The sequence below is a fragment of the Coturnix japonica genome, chromosome 2 (assembly GCF_054131305.1).
Source record: "Coturnix japonica strain WE chromosome 2, WE-NBRP24, whole genome shotgun sequence".
NCBI classification, from domain to species: domain Eukaryota; kingdom Metazoa; phylum Chordata; class Aves; order Galliformes; family Phasianidae; genus Coturnix; species Coturnix japonica.
Genome location: NC_140664.1, coordinates 63019593 through 63043815, shown reverse-complemented (window position 1 = coordinate 63043815; position 24223 = coordinate 63019593). Strand labels below are relative to the sequence as shown.

The window sequence follows — 24223 nt, the reverse complement described above, 5'->3', positions numbered from 1 at the left end:
TAAATTTAAAGTCATATAAATAACAGAGCCATCTCTATTTCTATTCCAAAATATAGGTTGATTTCTCCATTACTGGCAGAAGCAAAATGCTCATTTCAATTGGTAAGGCAGACACGTTGGACTTCCTTCTGTAAGAAATTGCTTTGATATGATATGTCAGAATCCAGCAGTGGTGGCAGATTGGAATTACAATAGCTCAAGACTACTTCTGGAGACAATTTCCTTCCTTTTCTTACTTCTTTTATGGCCTGCTACCTGAATTACATTAGAGGTTATTGCCCTGCATTAGAAATTGGAAAGCATTGTACCGATACCCTCTGGAAAAGCTTGCCTGAAGAGCAAGTACATTTTCCTGTCCAAAAGGAGATTAATTTCACCATAACTTATCTCTGATGAACAACAAGTCCATAGTAGCGCATTATGGAGAGAAGAGGAAAGAAAAAGCTTCTGTTCTTTTAAAATGATTTTAATGATCTTTTATAAAATGTGAGTGTGCCTTACTAACCAAGTAGCACCCCAGGCAAGCTGGAATTTGCACAGAGGGATGTACTCTGAGAAGTCTTTATGCAGTTTTACTATCAAACAGAAGAACATGGTGTGATGTGATCTTTGGTGATAAACAAAAAGCATGTTGTTAGCATCCTGATATCAGGAATATTACATTACCATGGCATGCATACTCAGTGAGAATATAGGGAATGTGTAGAAGAGAGCTACTTTATCAAAATACGCAGATGGTTTTGCCAGCTGTTTGTTTGATGACTATGTGTGTAAATCTTATGGAAGGTACCTGTGTCTCCTTCATGACTTGTTTTCTAAGACTATAGATCAGACCATGCCATGTATTTAGGAAGTCCTTAGGATTTGACCCATAAGCTTGACTGAATTTTGTTTCTACTTGACATGAAATCACAGAGTGTGGATATGTGAAAAGCTCACATATATATATAACTCAGAGGTGGCATTTGGTTTGGGTTTCAGATTCAAGTGAATATGTGGAATATTCATTCCAGTTGCATGGTGTAAAACATTCAGAGTAGGTACCTAAATGGTTTTGTGAGTAGTTAACTTCACAAGAAACATTGTGAGGTCATCTTTTGTCCTTTGCATGTAGTTCTGCTTAGAGATAGCTCCTCAGGGATAATAGCCATTACACTAGAGGTGTAACATGAATGCATAACTTGTTCAGTACATTGTTCCTATTCCTCCTTGATTTTAGCACTGTTAGCTATTTCACTCTATCAGTCAGGGAGTAGAATTGTGGCCTTGCCTGTGTTATAGCCCTTCTAGTCCCATTTAGGAAAATTTGCATGTGCAGTGATGTATAGAAAGTCTCACTTCAGCAAGGGGCAAGTCCTTCTTGCTCCCTCCTTCCACCAACTTATGTTCAACTCAGTGGCAATCAGGCCTCCTTTTTCCCTGTGCAGTGCTTCCTAGTTTTAGTAGAAGCAGTACAAGATAAAAAGTCAGCACAGTGGGAATCCAAATGTAAAGACTCCAATCTATAGACAGCCAGCTGAGTGCTTGGTGAGTAATTTGCTGACCTGTGCTGCATGTGCCTGGTCTGTCCTTGAGGGTGGATCATGGGGCCATCAGTCCCATTTGGCTGCTCAGCACAGGAGTCTGTCCCATTTAGATGACAGAAGCTGGACAAAGAGAAGAGTCACTTTACAGGTTAGTTTTCTGAGATTCGTACCCTCTGAGCAATCTTTACTGCCTTTACAGAATCACAGAATCACAGAATTGTAGGGGTTGGAAGGGACCTCTAGAGATCATCGAGTCCAACCCCCCTGCCAAAGCAGGTTCCCTACACCACATCGCACAGGTAGGCGTCCAGGCGGGTCTTGAATGTCTCCAGAGAAGGAGACTCCACCACCTCCCTGGGCAGCCTGTTCTAGTGCTCCGTCACCCACACCGTAATGAAGTTCTTGCACACATTCGTGCGGAACTTCCTATGCTGCAGTTTCATCCCATTACCCCTAGTCCTGTCCCCGTGCACTATTGAAAAGAGACCAGCCTTGCCACTATGGCCCCCACACCTCAGGTATTTATAAACCTGGATCAAATCCCCTCTGAGCCTTCTTTTCTCAAGGCTAAACAGACCCAGTTCCCTAAGTCTCTCCTCATAGGCGAAATGCTCCAGGCCCTTCACCATCTTAGTGGCCCTCCGCTGGACTCTTTCCAAGAGATCCCTGTCTTTTTTGTACTGGGGAGCCCAGAACTGGACACAATATTCCAGATGAGGCCTCACCAGGGCAGAGTAGAGGGGGAGGATCACCTCCTTTGACCTGCTGGACACGCTCTTTTTAATACACCCCAGTATGCCATTGGCTTCTTTGGCAACAAGGGCACACTGCTGGCTCATGGTCTATCTGTCGTCCACCAGGACGCCCAGGTCCCTCTCAGCAGAGCTCCTCTCCAGCAGGTCTTCCCCCAGCCTGTACTGGTGCATGCAATTATTTCTACCCAGGTGCAAGACTCTACACTTGCTTTTGTTAAACCTCATCCGGTTTCTTACTGCCCAGCTCTCCAGCCTGTCCAGGTCTCGCTGAATGGCAGCACAGTCTTCAGGCATGTCAGCCAACCCACCCAACTTCATGTCATCAACAAACTTGCTGAGTGTGGTCACTGTCCCCTCATCAAGGTCGTTGATGAAGATGTTGAACAAGACCGGACCCAGTACAGACCCCTGGGGGACGCCACTAGTTGCAGGCCTCCAGCCAGACACCACACCACCAATGACAACCCTCTGCACTCTGCCAGTCAGCCAATTCTCAACCCACTTCACTGTCCACTCATCTATCCCATACTTCCTCAGCTTTTTTATAAGGATGTCATGGGGGACAGTATCAAAAGCCTTACTGAAATCAAGGTGGACTACATCTACTGCTCTCCCCCTGTCCACCCAGCTAGTGACATCTTCATAAAAGGCCACCAGGTTGGTCGAGCACGACCTCCCCTTGGTGAACCCATGCTGAGTACTCCTGATAACCTCCTTTTCTCCCAGTTGTCTGGAGATGGCATCCAGCACAAGCTGTTCCATCACCTTCCCCGGGACAGAGGTGAGGCTGACTGGCCTATAGTTACCCGTGTCTTCCTTCTTGCCCTTTTTGAAGACTGGAGTGACATTGGCTGTCCTCCAGTCTTCAGGCACCTCCCCAGTTCTCCAAGACCTCTGAAAAATTACAGAGAGCAGCTCATCAATGACCTTCGCCAACTCTCTCAGCACCCGCGGATGATGAATGACTGATTTCTTTCTTACATGCTTTACTCTGGAAATTCAAATGTATTTGGTGCAACCAAACTTTTGCAGATGCGGCCACTGTTTTTTGTTTTTTTTTTTCACTGCAGTTGAGTATCTCTATAGTGTGCCAGTAGTCATACAACATACATCAAAGCAAAATGAATCTCTTTCTTCCAGCACCACAGTGACTTCAGGTCAAGTATAATTCAAGCTGTCAAACAAACATGAAGCACAAGATCCGTGTGAACACGACTAGAAATTGTTTTAAGTCATGAATGATTTAGAGATAACTATGTGCCAAAACTCAAAAATAAGAATACCTTCTACACTAATATCATTTTCCCCCTAGCAAAAAGAATGCTAAGCACTTGGGATGTCTGCTAAATTACAGTGATGGTACTTAAATTCAGTTACAGAATAAATATTCAAAGTTTCCTTCCAAAAGTATTTATATTTCTTTCCCTTGCTTTAAACAGGACTCATGCACCACAGAGAAACATGGCTGCTTCCTTTGGAAAATTAATTATTTTCTGTCTATTAAAAAGGCAGACAATGCAGATGAATTAACTTCTAACATGTATCTCTTCTTCATTTCACTGATCGTATGAACTTTGTTTCGTAGGCCTCGTTCTCTGAATCCAAAGAAGCAAGATAATAGAGATTTTGGATACTATCCCTTTATTTTGCTTCAGTATTGGTTTTACAGTACTTTTCAGACAGAAACATGTACCACTGAGCACGTGTTTGTTAGCATGCAGGGGAATCAAGAAATAGCCATTCTTGTTGGGATAAGCTTATAAAATTAAGGGATCCATCCTGGCAGGTTGCTGAATAAGTCAACAGAAGGAATTAAACAGGCAGGATCCCATGGAAATCGCTTAGTGATCTGTCCTGTCAGCTGTCCATTCTTTCTATGCAGTATTAAGGATATAACCACCTTTTGGATTATGGATTTTCTCAGTCACATGTACTCAGACTGTTTTTCCTCCTTGTTTTGCGGTAATTGTTTTATGACATTGGTTGGCATAAAACCATTTGTCATTTCTGTTGTCATTTCACCCAGTGCTTGGACTGAGCAGCACAAGGGAGAAGAACAAACTTTGGAATAGTCTTATGATAACATAATGTTTTGGTTGCTATCTTTTTATGATTTCATGTCGTAATAGCATGAAACGTCAGTCACATAGGTAGTTTAGTAAAGGTAAGTTAAGCAGCTCAGTTAACTGAGGCTTTTGATGAGTATTAAAACACAAACTCAGAAATGCCCTGGGACAGCAGTACCTCAAGGGCAATATTATTTGACAGCATGGTGGGCTTCTGTTGTCCTACAGAAGTGCTCATGCAGCATGTTTAGAAGTTGAGATTTTCACATGCTGCATGCTTCTTTTTCACAAATAAACTGCAAGGTTGCCTTCATCTGTTTAGAAAAAAGAAAACACCAACAAGTGAGTGTGCACTCCTGGATGACTATGTTATCATTGTGAGTCTTTTATTAATGATAATAATAATAATAGATAGTAGTCTCATGCAGGTTGGAAGGGACCTTAGAGATCATCGAGTCCAACCCCCGGGATCCGAGCCTCTGTGCTGCAGAGCGGCACTTCTACCACTTGCGCCACAGGGGGATTCGAACCCAGGCCCGGTGTTGCAAGGCAGCATTCCTACCACTGCACCACTGGGGCACAATGAATATAGCTTGTAATGCTGAAGAAACATATCCTTGAGAAGAGGAAATGGGGACTGTGAATAACCTCACAAAATTGCTGTTGATGTTGGTAATGGTCTTGTTGCTCTCCCAGGCAAGCTAGGCAGTCTGTGTAGAAAACCTAAAGCCTTATTCCATGTTCAGCTTTTAGCAGAGAAGATAGGAGCATTTGCTTTTAAATGCAATTGAAACACATACATTTCGACCTTGCTCTCGCAGCACAGCCCTACAGTGGAGAGAGAATGTGGGATTGTCACTAGCTGTGCTGGACAGTGCTTTGGTTTTGGCGACTTGGGAGGAAGTGATGGGAATTGGAACCACGTGGTCTGTAAGGTGCCTTTCAGTGCAGGCAATTCCGTGACTCTGTGATGCAGGGAGAGGGCAGGTGCCTGACTGGAGAGGCTGAGCAGTGCCCTTCAGAAGCTGTGTGGAGAGAGGCTGGCCCCTGAACTCCAGCTGATCCAAGAAGAACAATGCCTGTGAGGTAGGCTCAGCAAGGAGCCTGACTCATTGCAGAGCAAGTGTAGTTATTGAGTCATTCTAAACTTGCACCTCCACTGAAATGCCTCCAAGGTTCTGTTCCTGTTCCCCAGCTGGGTAGCAGATTGTGAAAGCTTGCGTTAGACAAGCATAATAAGTGCCAACAACGGGTAGTTCTTGTAAGGTCTTGGACTCCAAAACATTTGTTTTATCAAAAAAGGAGGAGAGGTCAGTGTGTGAGATGAATCACTGATTGTGCAAAACTGACATCCAGATTCCTTGCTATATGCATACAGTTGTATGCTGAGCAATTCTGTGCACAGGAAAAGACAATATACCGCAGTATATTTTCACTTCACATATTTACATACATAGTAATGTAGTAAATATATGCATTTGTGTTCCACTGAGCATATTAAAAATTCCCTGGTATTAGTTGCAAGCTGATAGCAGAGATGGACTTCATAGTCTTACGGTGGGTGCTGATATCTCATGAAGAGCATTAGAAGTCACTGGCATTTCTGTTTGTAGTTAAGGGGAGCCTGACACACAAAATAAATTTGACAATGAAGCTGAGGGGCAGAGACGTGCATGCAAATGAGGCTATTTCAGACAAAGAATTTTAATACATGCCAAGCGAACTACAAGTCTTCCTGTGTGCAGAGCGCTGCATATTAATTCTTTTCAATTACCTCTGTTAACATGTCCTAATATTTGCGCTGGATTTATTGTGCTGAATTGGAAAAGAGGTTGAATCATATCTGAGGTTAAGGTAGTCTTAGGGAAGCTCTATTGTATCCAAAGGGAAACTCAGCTAAGAAGGCAACGCATTTGCTCCACCAAGTAGAAAAACAATTCAACGCAAGTGCCGTACTGGAATGTTCTGACTTAAGCTGATGATGTGACTAATAGGAGCAAGCAAGCAATATATGACTCAGTTCTCTACAGGGAACTTGTGGTCTGCACAAAAACATCACATTTTTTCCCTGTGTCATTAAAGGGGATGGGAGAGGTTAAAAGTCTTGAGAGTATGGATGGCATAGGAATGAAAGGGAGAGTTAAGTGGTACTTTGAGCTCTGTTTCAAATGCCTGCTGTGATTCAGCAAATCATTTAAGAGATTGAGAAATAACAGCCAGAGCTTTCACTTACTTTTCTTTCAGGTCAGTATCTTTAATATATGCCTAACCATCTCACAGGATTGTTGTGAGCCTGTTAATGACAGTAAATCAGGCCACATATTTTAGATAGGAAACATCAAGAAAGCACAGTGCTATTGTTATGGCTGTTGATAGTGCCCACTGATGGTCATGTTCTCTCTGTAGAGCTGGGAGTGCGACAACACAGACTATATAAATTCAACCTAAAGCTGTCAACCTAATTCTTTTAAACAGTCTTTAGGCTCACAAGCTGTTGTAGCAATTTACAGGGAACCATCCTGAAAGAGGTCCCCCCACTAACTGCAGTAGTTCTTTGCTGCTTTGACAACATTCCTTGTTACTGCTTTTGGCCTGGTCCCTGGACTTCACATTCATGAACCTGTTGACTGTATTTGGGCTGGCCACTGTCAACAGGGATATGGCTTTGCTCCACCAATAGGTATTGTAATTTTCTTGTTCTTTGTTATTTCCTAAGCTACATCCACAGGTAGTATAAAAACACCAATGTTGTTGCTTGTTACCATGGGCAAATGGCTTCTGGAGATCAGCAAACGACAAACAAATTCACAGGCCATCATAATCTGACCAGTGATATGGTTTTACATTTACTGTATTGAGTTAGCTTTCAGTTGCAGACGAGTCGAGCAGACTGTAATGTGAACATCCTGTTAGTTCTCACATACTTGTCCATCTGTGAGGCTCTGCTTTTCGTTGCGAACCATTTGAGAGAAAGGGGCTATTTAAGAGGTAGTGCACCTTTGTGTTTGGAGCATATTCTTTTTGTCACATGTATGTTGTTGTTTCTTTTATGACCAAAAAGTAGTGAGCGAAGGTGATCAGAGAGCACTAAGGCAAAGAAGGCTAAATTCTGTAACTTGATTCCAGTAGTTCCAAAGGTTTAATTTCTGCTGGATTAGCCAGAGAGCAATGGATTTTTTGCTTTGTGCAAGACAAATGGAATCTCCAGTCAAGTCAATAAGAAGTGAAGCTTCCTTGCACCTGACGGTTTGGCCTTCTCAACAGTTAAGCAAAACTACACTGCTTTGAGTGAATGAGGCTGTCTAAACTGTTACCCTTTATTTTCTTTCCCAGATTATCGGCTCCTTGGACGTAGGAGAGAAAAGCAGCATTTGACACTTTTTTCTTTCTCTTTTTTCTTTTTTTTCCAGATCCAGAAGAGTAAAAACACTTTTTAAAAAAGAGACTGCAAATTTCTTTCGTCATTTTTGCCAAGCTTCTTCATTCCTGTTCTCCTCCTCCTTCCACAAAGACCGGTTGCTGGGGAAGGCGTTAAACAACTTCCAAAACACTCCTCCTCCCACTGGCTATTTCACAGCTAATGACTCTGGGTTCTAGGGTGGGGGCACTGTTTTTCTGGGTGCGATTTAGTTTTGTTTGTTCGTGTATGTGTGCATTTATTGTTGTTTTGGGAAGTAATTTTGATTTAGAAAAATCTGGTGATTTTCTGATGCATTTGGTTCAATTTTATGGACAGGTGGAGCGCACAGACGAGTCATCTTCAAAAGCTGGTACTGCCCTTTGCTATTATGCCTCAGCTTGTGAAATCACAATGTTAAGATGATGCAAAAGAACTTTAAAAAATGAAAACGTTGTAATACTTCACTGGATAATACTTCCCTTTTATTCTTTTTCTTTTTCCCCAAGAGATTTTTCCAATTGTTGGTAGACACAACCTGACGTCCATTTTACCCTTGCTGTAGAAGATTGTATGCGTAAGGGTGTTGAATTTGTAGTCAAATTGCCATTTGTTAGGATTTGGAGCTTATCACAAACAGGGCAACAAGAGCAAAATGTTTTTGTTTCAGAACAGGAGTAGGCGGACTCACTCAACCCTTGATTTTATAGTATATTTGCAGTTAGAAAGAGTCAGTGAAAGCGATATTCCTTTGGGGCACATTTTGTCAGCCTCTGAGAGTATGTACTAATGTACTGCTTGAGGTGCCTGACTTAATTTGGGATTACAGATAATGAGCTGTTTCCCGCATCTATTCATTGACTACCAGTAATTGCTTTGCCTGTCCTGGAGGTCTAAAAGAAGAAGAGCATCAGGGAATCACGCGGATCAATTCTTACTTTCATCTCAGTGTGATACTTCTTTCATCACTGACTGAATGGACAGGCCAAAGAAGGAAAAGCAAGGCTGGAGAAGTACAGACAGACAAAACCAAAATGTCCTAAATACGCTCCTGGAGTCGGTGGATAAATCTGTCTCATCCAGTAGAGTCAGACACAGGGACAGTAGCCATCATTTTGGCCTACTTCAGGGAAGAAATGCTGAAAAACCTCCTCACTCAGGCTTTGATTCAGGAGGGTCTATTTTTATGAGAAACAGCAAATGTTTGTAAGTGCTTTTCTGCCTTGGAATCTTAGTAAGGATCTATTTAACTGTGAGCAATTTTACCTGTCTTTGTGGAAATCAAGGCACATGTTTTTACACATAAAGTTGTTTTTGCCTAACTTCTTTTTATTCAGGATAAGGTTGTGCTGTGTTAGTCGTAAATGTATCTCACAAGGAATCGGATGGCAGTCATTGCTTTTTGCTGCGTAGAGAACATGTAAACACTGGCTTAGGAAGGCAGTTATTTGGCGTTTCCTTTTCATATTCAGAAGCACAGGACTTTACCACCAGCCTCTATTGAAGCTCTGTTCCTGCTTCAGCTGTATACGTACAGGGCCGAGCTTCATGTAAAACTAGCAAACATCATAGCAGTTAGCTCAGCCTCAATCTGCACTTAAACTTGAGTACCTTCTCACTCAGGAGTGTTTGTATTTGAGATTTTAGTTATTGAGACTAGAGACATTTTGAGTTCCTTTTGTTTTGGACACCAGATTGGTCAAAGCCGGAGACTTAGATTAGGTTCATGCCATGGAAAGGTTGCACCTTTAATCACGTTTTCAGAAGTAAGATGTGAAAAAGTAACTCTTGCAGTTCCTAGATCTCACCGTTGGCATCAGTGTACCAGCTCATTTAAATATAAGGGCACACAGTGTTCACAGCAGTGAGCTCCTGCTTCAGCAGTAGTTCTGTGTGTATCCTGGGGTAGGTTCGGTGAAAAAAGGAGCACTGAAAAAAGGAGGTGGCACCAGACACACTCCGTGCCATGTAATAGGGAAAGGCTGTCACCTCATAGCACTTTTCCACCTCCCCTTTCCTCCACCATCAGCATTCAGCCCCATTTCAGAGCGGTAGGCTCCCTTTTTGGAGGGAGATCACCAATGAAGTATCAATACTGCAAATGAAACACCGCAGTAATGACTCAGTCCCTGCTGAGTCAGACTTCCTGGAGTCAAGGAGAACATATCCTGCCCAAGAGCTTGGTCAGAGATGCAGGATGGTTTAGTCAATACTTTTGAAGTTATCTTTACCGAACCGTACAGTGACTAAAGATACCTACATCATACCCAGTAGGATAATAATAATAATAAAAAGTAAATATTTTTCTTCATCTGCTTCTGCTTTCTTTCTTTCTGGGACTGACTTCATTCAGGCAGCAAAGCAAGATGGCTTAATTCACAGCCATCAGTTCTTGTTTCTCATGCCCTTGCACAAAGGTGAGAGATCAAGCTAGAAAAGGTTTTTCCTGTGTTGCCAGGATTGTTGGCCACTGGCAGGAGCTACAAAAGAAGCAGTGGGTTTGCTGTCTTTTGGGACTGCAGATCAGAACAGGGTACTGCTCTAGAACAGATGCTGTAGTCAGAGAATTACTGATTTCAGCACACGGGTGTGCAGAAATTTCGTTGCAATACACAGGCAGACAGTTAGCTCTAATATTTTCCTGCCCTTTTAAAGTCATCTGAACTGGGTACCATGGATTAGTAGTACTTGGAATTTTTTTCACTGTCACTGACAAAAAAAAATTAAAAAATTCCCAATGAAGTCTTTCCTATTAGTCTGGAAACATATGAAGTGAAAGTTAAATCTGGGAAATGAGATCCTACAAAGGAACTAGGCTAGATGAAAGGATGTGTCATGGACACCCGTCCCAGATCACACCTACATGACTGCACCAGACTCCCTGCCTCCCTGGAACACTCTGCAGCCCTGTGCCAGTGCATTGTGAGCCAAGGAGTGGTATGTTTAGACACCTCTCAGTTCAACCAGAGATCAGCCACCATGCAATTGTGTAAAAAAAATAATAAGCTTTCAAAAAAAGCCAAACCCCAAAGCCAACCAACCAAAAAACCCATGCAGAATTTCTTTCTCTGACTTTATTCCATGAAAGAAAAAAGAAAAGAGGAAAAGGATTAGGTCTTTATCAGCTAATGGCATCGTCTTTGATTCACAAGAAGGTATTTCTGTTGTTGCATCCTTACCTAATTCTTGCCTGGATGTATAGGAAACTGTTTTTAGGTGCCTTCCTTTTCCAGCCCCAGAGTGCATAAGTAAGGAACAAGACAGAAATACTGCAAATGAAGGGTCCATGCTGTTGGCTGCAGGATGAAATCCTAAGGAGTTCTTTGGGAGGCCCCTCAGGCAGATACAAAGGGATCTCCTGGTGTCAGAGAGCTCTGACTGCTGGGGGAGCACCAGGCATCCCTTACATCCTAGAAACCATGGTGTGATGCCAGAGGGTGAATCCAGACACTTCCCCTCTTAAGACACGGTTGCAGGTAGACCTGTCAGTATTCTCTACTGTATCTGGACCTGGCATTCAGGGAATTAGAAGACCTTTGGCTCCTGCTGATGTAGTGCTTAAACTCCTGGATGCTCTATAATTAAAAAAAAAAAAAAGATCTTTGTTATTATCCTGTCCATTATTTAAGTGGCATGAAGGGTGGCAGCTCTCTGAGCTGCGCTTATTTGATGATTAGAATTATTCATCTGTGTGACAGCATGCAAAAAGCGTTCACACATGAAAGAAAGGGTTTGTTTACCTTTCTTGATGACTAAGCCTGTGAGGTGCTCTCTAGCTTTCCTTACGAACAGCACAACCTATCTTTTCCAAGTTATGCGGTCAGATTTTTGTGATTCCTTATAAGGATGATGCAAATCAACATTAGTTTTTGTTTTGTTTTGGTAGTCGGTGGCAAAATAGGTGGCAGATGAAAAGAGGAAATGTTGATGTTCTAGATTTAAAATGTCTTTCACAGTAGTCAATCTAAGCAGACTGATGCTTATCTGAAAGTGCAGCTTTTAGTGTAGCTTTGGCTGTTATATATACTCCCTGTGTATTGATGCAGTAGAATGTTTAGCAGCAGAATGATGGAAACTGACATGGACAATACTTTTGGAGCCTCATCTGCAGTTAAGTAGCCCATCTTCAGAAATTGATGAGATGGTCCGAAATATTCTGTATTGGCTCCTTTCTTCTCCCTGTTTATTTCATATTAGTGAAGCTCATCCTCCTCTGATGATACATACTGGATGTTTGCCAGCGATGCTCAGCAAATGACAGCATAGTCAAGTGCTTCTCTGTCACTCGTTTGACCGACCACCCCACCCGATAATTAAAAACAACAGAGCCATCGCCAGTGCTGGACCAGTTCTGCTCTATCTCAGAGGTGATGTTGGAGTGTAAGCATTCTGAAATGGGACCTCCCTTGCTGATGGCAAGACTGAGCCCTGACAACACAGGCTGTGCAAACTGCCATCTGGATCTTATCTTGTGGGTAGAAGGGAGGGGAAAATGGTTATATGTTTCAGGGTGCAAACTCTGCTCCCTCCAAAGCAGGTGCAGAGCTCTGCCCTGTGGCATCAGCAGGTTTGTCCCGATCTTGGTTTGATCACAGGTGTACATCCTAATGCAGTGCTTGCTTTGCTTCCATAGGCCCAGGGGTTTTGCAATTTCAGCCAGCCCTCTCTATGTCTGCTTCCTGTCATGAAAGTAGAACCACTGCTGATGCAACCGTTTTCTGTTAGAAAAGAGCACAGGCCTTGCATGTTCATTTGCTGAGCCTGCCCTCTCTTTGTCACAGTGTCTGTTTCTCACCCAGAGCAAGCATGGAGAGTTCTCACCTGTGCCCAGGCAGCACTGCAGCACACATTATCAGCCCACTGTGCCTCCTTCACAGCAGCAGCTCTCTCTTTGGCAACTTGAGCATGGCGTAGAAGCAAATGGAGCTGCTCCCAGAGCAGCTGGCTCAGGACTTGCAGCTGTCATGGCTTTCCAGCCCAGAGCTCAGTTTTAGCGGGTTGACCCTAATGCTTAAGTGCATGACAGCACTCACAAACCTCACAGCACACTCCAGGCATTCTGTCCTCTTCTGTTTTCTTCCTAATACGAATGTGTCACTGCTGCGTACTCATTGCAACCCAGGTTTAAAGCTGTCCAGTGGTAGGAGGAATGTACATATCCCATTGTCTCTGCTGGTGGTCATAGGAGTGCATCTATCAGATAAAACTACTTATGATCATTGAGGTTTTCTAAGGATAAAGCCTAGCAGTAGAATGACAGAGTGAGCCTTTTCCTTTTCCTCTCGCTTGGATGATATTTTTATACAATTTTATATGCAATTTTTTAAAATATCAGCTATTTTTATTGTAGGGTTCTGGTTGGAGTTTTACCAGAACTTCTGGTTGTCTACAGGCCCAGATTCTCACAAGAATATTTTCCTTCCCTTTTCTCTTTCCCCTTCCCTGATTGACAAAAGCCATTGCGTTTGCAACATCAGCTTTGAGCAAAATAGCACCTAGGCCTGATCACTCTTTTAGTTGCACTGAAATCAAAGGAAGTTGCATGCAAAGTCCTGCTGGTCCCTCTGCAGCATCTGGGGCCCAAGACTAAATAATCAAGAGCTCTAAGAACTCGTTGAATGCAGGGCAGTCCTGCATCAGGGTAGTGCTTTCTTCCTGTGCTGTGGTAGGAGCTGCTTCCAACAGCACCTGTTTAAAAAAGACACTACAGCTCTCATTGTTACTATGACGCTACCTTTTTGTGAGCAAATGAATGGGCAAGCACCTCCATCAAAGGCATCTTCAGCGACTGTCTTCAGCAGGGAGGAGGGGTGAACATGAGGGCTTTTCTACCATGCAGATTTCCCTGCTCTGTGGTTAACACTCCAGTGACAGGTCCTAAATGGAGTTAAGAAAAATCAAACTTATTTATTGGCAGGAGGGCTAAGGGAAGGTTAATCAAATTCAAGGATCTTGGTCTTGCAAAACAGCTTTAGCTCAGCTGGCATTCTGCAGGGAATTCTATGTATGAAGCTTGAACATAAAGTTTAGAGTATGTTTATATTAGCAGAACTGATAACGGAGATGTCCTTTTTGAACTAAACTATAATAACCAATAGACACCTGTTCTCTAATCTTTTCCAAGGAAGAGAGGCAGGTTGTTATGCTATTTTGCACTGGGGTGTGGAAAACAAATTAAAATCCATGCCGAAAGTAAAACTCAACACACTTGGGACTGGGACTGGGTGGGTAGGGTGATGAAAAAAAAAAACCTATTTGGTTTGATAAGACTCATGGGGAAAAAAAAAAATAAATGCAAAACTGAAATGAATCATGTCATGTAATGCAAGTATTCTCAACTGTTCTGAGAATAATTTTAAACAATATACATTTATTTTTAGTTCCATATTTGAAAGAAGAGGCTTGTGGTCTCTTAAATGTACAGAGCATTTTTCAGCATTCCAGTTTTTCTGTAACTGAGTCCATGTATATTCATCCTATTACCAAATAAAAATGATGAGGTCTCCATTCCAGTTGAATTAAAGTTGCAGAAGGGTTCATTTTGTTCTGGTGCTTTCTATATCTGGTCCAGGCATGGCACTTTCTTTTTGCTTTCCCAGCCTCCAGCTGCCTGCAGAATAATAGTAACAATTAACTTGTTTTTAAGCATGATAGGATCATGCCTTGGACAGCATCCACTACTCACTAGGACCCCCTGTGACCAGGAGTCAGTGGCATTACCTCATTTCTAGAACCATTTCCAAGAGAATGCACATATCTTATTCAGGGACCCTGAGGTGAATCACTACCTGTGTGGAGACCGTGCATCAGCCTCACTGTTCTCCCTTTCTCTGGGTGACGATGACCTCTGGCTGTCACCAATCCTGATGTTGGCCTTCCCCCTCATGCTGCCAGTGTCTGCATGTAAACACATGACATGTTCTTAAAGCCAGAGGTGCTCTGGGTACGTGCACTTAGTCCCACTACACTTTTGAGACAGTTGGAGCTGGTTCCAAAATGAGAGGTTACTTTATATTCTGAGACCTAATAGTGCAATTCAGCCAGGGTTACGTTCTCATTTCAGCTTTCTCACCTTCCCCAAATCCAGCTTTTAAAGATGGGACATACATTCAGTCCCACAAGTAGAGGTGAATATATTTCTGGAAGATATTGGGGTTTTTTATGTGGTTGACTGATCTTTGAATCAAAAATCCAGCTTGTCACATTAGCATGAGAGTAGAAAAAGTTTGGAAATGGCATCTAATGATCTGGATGACTTAACTCTCCTTGCATATCCAGTACCGGAATCGCTTCCCTGCTGTGTATAGCTAGTGGTGGAAATGTACCGAGCCACTGACAACCAGTGCTTCCCAAAGTGAGCTCAGCCACTTGCTGAACCACCACAGAGCAAGGTAAGTGCTGTGTAACTGTCTTCAGACCCACCCTGGACAATAACGTAGGTCTGTGCCAGTTTTATGAGGGCATTGGAGACAGCTGAAGAGAACGCTCTCTGAGATGTGGTGATGGTCCACGGAGCCAAAGGTTTAGAAAGTCGGTATTGCTGTGAAACTGCCGGGATGGCTACCCAAAGTTGGTAAGTGATGAACAGAAGAAAAGGTGTTTTATGTTCAATTCTCTTGATTGAAAGGTCTCCAGAAGTGAGGCTGTTGGCCACGTCTCATGGGAAGTTATCCCAGCGTTAAACCACTGAACAGAGTGGCAGAAAGAGGACACCAAACAGCTGGCACTGGTAGCAGTGCTACAAAAAAGGCATTTCTGTGGCTAGCAGGACTACCATTCATCCACCTCTGCTGAAACCACTCTTTCTCTTTCAAGGTCCAGCACGACTTTCAGGGGGCTCACTGGGCTCTGGTTCCTCAGCAAACCGCCTCACACTGCCAGGTCAGTCAGTTCCACCTCACTCCAAGCTGCTATAGACAGAGGCACTTGTGGTTCCTGCTGCTGGGGAGATGGGTGTAAACTGGTGACTGTTGTGTATGACATGAAAAAAGTTAAACCTGTTCACTCACTTCAACAAATGAACTGTTGTTTTTAAAGATCTTCACTGCATTTCATGTGGTTTTAAACAAGTATCTTATGTTTTGTGGCTCACAGTGCAGTCTCCACAAACCATCTTAATTCAGTCAGGAAATTAACTTGGGTCTTGGATGCTCATAGATGCTGACGGGAAAAAGGGAAGCTGTTTTGTCTACCCAAGTGTGGGTTTTTCTGTGCCCTTCTCATCTCCCACATGCTCCTGTTGATATTTCACCACAATAGCCATTTTCTTATTCCCTTCAGCTTTGTCTGACAAAAGCATCACAATCAAGGGAGGGGAATATGGAGTGGTCATATAAAATAATGGCTTAGGTTGGACAAATTGTCAAGAATCTGTCTTGTCATGGCCATTACACAAAGGAATTCATGTATGCGTAATTCACAATCACTGAAATAAAAGGGTAAAACTGTAGAAAGTCAGCAAGAAATCAACCAAAAAAGAATCTCAGGCAAAGTGCTGTGAAAAGTTCTGCTGAAGCTATTTTTGTCAGTGGCTGCTGTGCCAGCAGGTGAGGTATGGTGTGGCTTCATACAGAGACACCAATGTGCATGAGTGTGTTGCTGTGCTGTACTGGCTCTCCAAGATGTTCCTGATGCAATGCTCTGCAGGCAGTAAATATCACAAATGCACCCTCTTCTCCTTGGTAGCACCTTGCCACTGGCAGCAGCAATAAGTGTGAGCTGTGTGTATTGCCTGTTTCTGAGAGATGGATAAATTCTTGTATTTTTTTATTATTTAATCCATTTTTCCAGTGCTGTATCACTTTCAGTCAGTCAATCCTTTAATGAATACCTGCACACAGCAAATGCTGAGTTTCCCTTTTACGTTTAATTCTTCTCATCCTACAGACCAAAGGAATAGGAAGGTAGAGAATACAGTGCAGAAGGCAGGGTTTCCCATAAACTACCAGGTACAGTCCCTTTGTTACTGCTGACTTGCTAGGCGACCTTGCTCCGGTGGTTCTTGTGTGCCCCAATCTACTTGTCTGATCAAGGGATCTGTTAACCGGACAGATTAGGAAACCAGCAGGGAAGATGCTTTATGGGAGGGGAGCAGTCAACCCAGGAACATCCATTTTTGCTAAAGGACACCTTGTGCCTGTTCTGCCTTGCTAGCAGCACTCATTGTGACAATCTCATGTTGTAAAGATGTAAAAAGGTGCCTTCAGGCTGGCACGTAGGGAAATTAGGACCTCTGTTTTGATTCTCTCTTTGTTAAAGATGTCCCACCTTAGTGTACGTACACACATTAACCAGGTGTTTTCTCTATTTGAGTTTTGAACACTGACACCTTCCTGCATGTGCCCTGTTACTGTGGCTTACAGCACAAATTATTTACTCTGACACAGTAAGGAAATCAGCCATTCCTATGCAGCTACTCAAAAGAGGTGACGAGAAGCACGTAACAGTGCCATATTTTCTACTTATATAGCCCAGTGATGCATTTTGCCATTATGGTGCTGGTTTGTTTATGCCCTGTACGATCACATTTCAGGTGGGTTGCTTTAGCTGGAGGCAGTAACTAATTAATGTGTAGTTAAGAAACAGTGTGTTCTAAGTACACACACATACAATTTTCTATTTGAGAAAACGTTGCTGTCTCACTGTTTTTTCTTTGAATCTCATTCAGTGTCTTGAGAAAGAACAAGAAGCTTTGTTTTGTTGGATTTAGTGCTTCTGAGGACAGGAGGCTGACAAGAAGAGACCATGCAGACACATGAGCCATTTTTGCCAGCCAGCTGGTTGCTCATACCCATCACCAACTTTTTAATCAGTCAGTTACCAAGCCCAGGAGGTCACACAGCTGGGCAAGGTTTATGAGGTTAAGCAGCTGTGTATGGGAGGCATGCCAGGCTTCCACCAGCAACCAACGTTATTGGAACCAGAGAAATTTCTGGCTACTCTCTCTTCTTACCAGAAATCTTACCAGAAATCTCCCAGACCCATAGGCTGTACTTCTACTCTTCTGCAAAGCATCCCAACTGGCAGAACGGTATTTGAAGGTCAACTTTTTCTCCCTTGCTCTTACAGATTTCACACCCCCTCCAGAATTGCCAATTTTATATATAATACGTATGTTTTATATATCTGTACATGCATATATAGACATATGTATATTTGATACGGGACAAGTGGGAAAGCTGAGAAGTAGGAATTCTCTATTTCATTTGAATTTTTCATTCATTTATTTGGCTATAGGCCTGCAGCAAACTTTGTAATGCAGCACATTACAGAAACTTTGGAGCATGAGTATATGAGTTTAGGACCCTGTTAAAGGCTAGTTTTATTCACTGGAACATTTCAAAGAGAAGTCTGACATTGTCACTGGGTGTAGAGTTCCTTCCCCATGTGTTCCTTCCCCATGTTGTAGGAGATGGTGTCAGAGGCTTTACTGAAGTCCAGCTAGACTACATCGCCATCCATCAATTTCCATAGTGACTCCACAAGAAGTAGATGTCTTTAGACTCTCTCTGTGAGGTGTTCCATTAGAGAAAACAGTGAATTTTGTATCAGCATGCAGATTTTTTTAACGTTCCCAGGAAACTAACTATCACCAAGTTTAGAACATTTCTTGAACATTTGAGTGTTTCTAAGGAAATATCGTCACAGTTCTCTTATTCCTTTGTCCTGCAGATTCTCCTGTTAATTACAATACAAAACCTGCTTTGTTAACAAAGAAAGTAAAAAGGAGAAAGAGGAAGCCCTCCTGAGCACAATCCTTAGATTTAACAGCAGAATGGACAACAAGGAATATCAGGTTCTTTGATTTTCCTGAATCATCTCCCATTAAAAATGCCCAATTAATTAATGCCCTTCCTTCACTGGTGAATTATTTATCTAAATTCGTGAAGCTCCCTAAAGAGTCAAAAAACCCCTGTATTCTCTGTATTCCTCCTCCTACAACTTTTTTTATCCTGCCTGCAAAGTAGTTGAAGGCAAAAGCTGTGATAGCTCCCAAGGGGGCTGAGACATGAGAGGAGGTGGCAGAAGTTCTGTCTTCAGGATGTCCCTGCAGGCCACCAGCTCCAAGTGGTCTGGCAAGGAAACGTGTCCCTGCCTTGTCCATGCTGTTCCTTAGGCTTTTTAGTGCTTGCCTATCTGGAGAGAAGCATTTCTGTCTACACAAGGACACTTGGGAGAGGCAGCAGGACTTCATCCTCATTCTCAACTGTACACATTGTCTTGTAGAGCATCCTCCAGTGCTGCTGCTGTCAAGGAGTGATGCATGAGTCTCTATTGGGCCTCTCTTCGTGCACAAGGGTTGAGCTGTTGAGGAGAGCTCATGATAGGGGTCTGCCACAACCCTGGGGGCAGATGTGGGAGCTGAGCAGCCCTTATGGATTTTCTCCCTACCACTCCCCTGCTCTCTTCTTTGCTGCTTTTTGTTTCCCTCCAGTACTAAGTACCAGCAGTGGTCGTTCAAATCCCATTTGGAGATGTGGCTATCCAGCCGATTGTGTTCTTAATATTTTTCTGAATCAAACTGTTTCCCAGCAGGTGTTCTGAGTAAAAACAATCTATTTGTTCAGTGACTGTAGAGAAGACATTAAATAAATGAGCATTTCAATGGCTTTTTTGAAGGGATATGCCTTATGAATGAGTAGAGACAATTGTATCTGCTTTTAAATGCTTGAAAAGGAAAATGATATCAATATTTCCATTTATCTTATTTTCAGGTCAGAGTGGAAATACTGTGTAATAGCAAAGTGTTGCTCTAACAACTTTTAACAGTTTGAAATACTCAAAGTGATGAAACTCTGTTTTGCAGCCCACTTTAACCATGATTATTTCCTCCCGACTGCAATAAGGACAAAATAATTGCAGATCTGCACAATGTAGAGACTGAATTCCTATGAGATTCAGTGGAACAAAGAACATTATAGCTAAAATTCTGACATAATTCCTGTGAACTCTGGCTATCCCATCCCTTGGGTACAAGCTTAGATGTGAAATGCTCACCATGCTCAACCAGCATGGGACAAACTCTTCAGTAAACTGTTTTCTCCTCTTCAGTGAAACTGAAGGTTTTTGCACTGACTTCACTGTCAGTTCAAGGGCTCCTCCTACAAGTAACAGAGTTTTGATGGGCTCAGTAATTGGTCTTACCCATTGGGTGAGTGGCACATTTTAGCTTCGGTTAAGAAGACAGAATTTGGATATTTGGGTACCCCTGTTGTTTTCTGTTTGGTTTTGTTGTTTTTTTTGGTTTTTTTTTTGATTCATGAATGAATGGCTTTAACTGTGTCAAATCTGATCACATGCTCTTCTCTATAATCACCTCTACTTCCAAATCAGACTCCCATGCATTAGCTGCAGCACCTTGTAGTAGTATCCATCACTGCTCATATAAAAGAACGGCTTCTGGTGCAGTGCATCAAGCCGTTAATATGTCTAATGCTGTGTACTTTGTAGTTGGCTGCCTTTGTGTTATGCAAGGGAGAGGATGGATGAGGAAATAAACTTTTTTTCCTTCACATAAACATTGGTACAAGGTGAAGTTCTTTTCTCTGACACCTGTTAGTTGGTCTGCTATAAACGTGTTTGTAGGTGTTCTCAAATTCTGCCCCGTTTTAACTCAGAATTTGCAGTTAGCCCTAAGCCATATCAATCATACCCAACATGCTAGGATTCGATAAAAACTTGGAAAGAGATAGCTATGCTGAGTTGTACACCATGCTGGTCAGGGTAAAGTGGGACTAAAACACCCTTAGCTTCCATGCTTAGTTGGTGTCTGAACATCACTGAAATTAGCTCTATACATGTGTTGCTGCTTGTGTAAGTATTGTAGTCTACACTGGCACTGTTCAAATAGCTATTCTTTGCTTCCATAAACTGTTGAGACTCACAAAAATCTTATTAGTTAAGTATTTTCATTTTTATTCCTATTTTAAAATGTAGAAACTAGAGTCAATATAATAGCTCAGGTCACATGAAAAGTCAGAGATAAACCAGGGAAATGGGCTCTGGAGTCTTGAGTCTTCTCAGCACCATCTACCTTGAGTCAGTAAAGCCTAAAGAAATCCAATAGTGTGGGCTCCCTTTATCAGCTCCCATACAAGTATGACAAATGGCACTGTCAGTGTCTTGGTTAAATCCTTTGTATTTATTAGCCAAGCCATCTCTGCTGACAACAACTCCAGTAAACATTCTCCCATGCTGAGCAATGGAAAATCCAATAGCAGTTTGGCTGAATCCATGCTGACTAGAGAAAATGAAATGACTCTGTGAAGTGAATGTGCCTCAAAGAACAGAAAATCACCTAATGGATAATCTGAATCTTAATGAATGTCAGTCTAGTCTAGCAAATTGGGAGCTGAGGATGTGAAAGAACATGACTATGCAGAAATATGGATATGTATTTCTAGAGTTCAGTGCATAGCTGTTTGTTTCCCAAGACATTTTGGCATACAGTTATTCACTTGAGGCCTTTTCAAGATGAGGCTGAGACTGTGTGTTAGTATCGGATGTTAGCTAGTTTACACAGGGGAATCTTTTTTCCCTTCTTAGGATTCATGCTGAGAGCAATGACTTTTTTGAAGTGCTTATCAGACCAACTGTTGTCTTATTACTTGGTTGTTTTGCAAGTAGGAAGTAAACAAAAGACAAATATGCTTTGATTGTAGCCATCCCTGTTTTTTATCTTTCAATTTTCCTGTGTAAGAGGTAAGGAAGCAAGATATAAATTCAAAGAAATGTAGTCAAAAAGCTGAGAAACGTCAGATTCAAATAGGACAACGTGTGACTCTCACAATGGTCTGCAGTTCTCCCAGAAATCATACTAGGCCTCAGATCCACCTGTTCCTGGGAAAAAGCGGTCTCTGTCCAGATTTATCGCCTCAAAATCATCTTGTTTGATAAATCATATTTTGAAAACAATTAAGTGTTTAGCCATCTACATGAACATGGGTGAAAAGAAAAGGTTGCTTCCTCATTCAGGCTTCCAGGAACTTTCATCTTCTGTCTAATCTGTTGTTTCTTAACCTTGAGAACATTCCTTGGGATTCACCTGCATTGGTTTGGGACTCTGGGATGTCTGAATAAGGGCATGATTTCAAGATCAGGTATTCTGAAATGCTTAATGGCCCAGATTTCAATGTTGAAAATGTCTGTTATTCACTCTAGAGTCTTACATCTATATTTATAACACATATTTCACATCTATTGGCATCCTGAACCTTTTCCTAACCCTTTGTATCTACCCATTAACACGAGAGTGTATTGACAGCCAAGCCAGAAATCCTCTGTTATGCAGTCAGCGCTGAACAGAAGTAATTTCTAGCCCGCCAGTGAGTCAATGCTAAGCACAGTAACCACTGTTGTTCTTGCTTTGTCACTGACAGCCCTCAAACCTCAGCTGTGTCACCTCAAGAGGCCCACCCACAGCTCAGGACCCTCTTTTCCAGCCTTCCACAAGAAATCAGAGGAACATCCTGTGAGGTATAAGCTCCTTGATCAAAGGGGAAGGATGAAAAAGATCCAAAACATTTCTCAGAGCTGGACTAGGAAATAGCAGAAGAGCTGAAGAGGCATCTGGAATGAAGCTCCTCACGGGCTGGCGAAGGATGTTGTGCAACCATAGCACAGGCCATACTGCGCTGTACAGCAGCTGTTAATCCTAGATAAATGCAAGTGTGTGATTTAACTAAATATAATGAACACTGCCCTAGAAATGTTCTCAATAGCCTTCTTATTTTTAAAGCATACACTCACCTAGTAATAAAATATTGGACTGTTACCTTAAAGTGTAGTTGTATACCACTGTTTCCTGTCAAATTAAGGAAGCCAATGCTTTTTTGGATTATTGAGCTCATTATGATGTTCTCACTGTGACTTGCTGCCTAGCACAGGTAAGACAACTCCTATTTCAAGAACATAGAGAAGATCTTCCTTGCCAAACTGAATGTTCTCCTACCATAGTATGGTAGGTGCTCAGGAGAATGAAGGTAGTAAACTGAAGTACAAACTGTTTCACTCACTAGGGAAAAGAAGACATAGCACGACATTAAAATTGTGCCTTGTGACTTCAGCTGTCTATTTAATAGTATAACCTTCTGTGGCATTAATTTATGTGAGCAAAATCCCATGTGTTCTTGTGGTGCACAGTACCCCATGGACCTGAGATTCTTCACTCTGTGAAGGATTTGCTTTTGTTCCTACATTTTACGCTGTGAGAAACGACAGCAGATAATTCCCTTTCTTCTGCATGCCCCTGGTGATTAATAGACCACCTCGGCCTTCCCCTTCCGGCTGAGGATGTCTGTTCTACTGTCCTCACAAGGAAATCTACTCTACTTTTTGTCTTTCCTGCTGATCTCTCTATCTTCTCTTAACCTCTATTTAGAGGACCCGAACTGCACACGATACTCATGATGCAAGTATACCAGAAATTCTGCCAATTACACTGAAGTAAGCTTCCTCTTCTTCTTCTTTTCATTCCTCTTCATCTTTTTTTTTTTTTTTTTCTTCTTCTTCTTTTTTTACTTACTTTCTTCATTTCCTTACCCTGCTTGTTTTCTTCTTCTACCGGCACCTTCTCCAAACCACATCTTCTGGATAAGCACAGTGAATAGCAGAGAGTTTAATTCCCCCACATTATGAAGGCTCACCATTTTATGCCTTCCCCACCTCTCCATTGTTAACCAGTTATTTATCCATGTTAAGTTCACATGTTAATATCTCTCGGTGACAGATCAGTAGCTTTGACAGCAGAACCTTCTCAGCGTGTCTTCTGCAAATCTCTATGGGCTCCTCCAGGGAACTCTCAAGAGATCTGTGAGGCTGGTTTTCTCCTGTAAAACCTGCACTGATCTCTCCATGTTAGATCTACAGCTGCATCTACTAATTCTATTGTTCATATTTCCTAAAAGTTCATTCATTGTGAATTCATATTCTGATTATATATATATATATCAGAATGTCCAACATCAAAAGTGCACTGGTGTATGCAAGTAACACTGCACTACTGAGTTACAGTACAATACAGCTGGCTGTTGCATGAACACATCTGGGGTATCCTCTCCTGTCTGTCAGAGATCACTGCAATTCCAGGTGTACTTGACCTGAGTGGCATCTTTCCACAGTGTTTTCCTAGAAACATCCACACAACTGGTGAACACAGCAGACAGCTGACCGAGCACTCTGATGTCCCCAGGTCACTTATTTTTGTCTGCTTGTTTGATATTTGTGACATTGACCTTAAGCACCATCAGAACTCATGACTCCAGTAGCCAGGCTGGATTACTGCCTGAACTAAATGCAAAGAGGAATGCACTTCAAAACTATCTGTTTATGAAATGGGAATATATTTCTAGGAATTCCCTGAGAATTATATTTTGCTGCTGAGTACCCTGAAATGTTTTACATAAGCAGTCTGTTGGGAAACTTAAAATTATACTCTTCTTGCAAACACATTTTCTGTCTGCGTCGTTTCCTTCACTTTGG

General features: G+C 42.2%; 1 protein-coding gene across 14 annotated transcripts in view; it reads left to right on the top strand.

Moving 5' to 3' along the window:
* The window catches only part of PDE1C (phosphodiesterase 1C), a 253895-nt gene extending 231371 nt beyond the window's left edge, over nucleotides 1-22524 (top strand). For 7 of the 14 annotated variants that reach the window (XM_015855054.3, XM_085539976.1, XM_015855059.3 and 4 more), the window contains one exon: nucleotides 22123-22524. In XM_015855054.3, the coding sequence (XP_015710540.2) occupies nucleotides 22123-22292 (170 nt within the window). In that variant the 3' untranslated portion in view covers nucleotides 22293-22524. Of the gene's footprint in view, nucleotides 1-7757; nucleotides 10056-15559; nucleotides 15626-22122 lie in introns of those variants that run through there. The other 7 variants (XM_085539979.1, XM_085539978.1, XM_085539985.1 and 4 more) reach the window with 2 other exon arrangements.
* Nucleotides 22525-24223: the final 1699 nt, after the last annotated feature.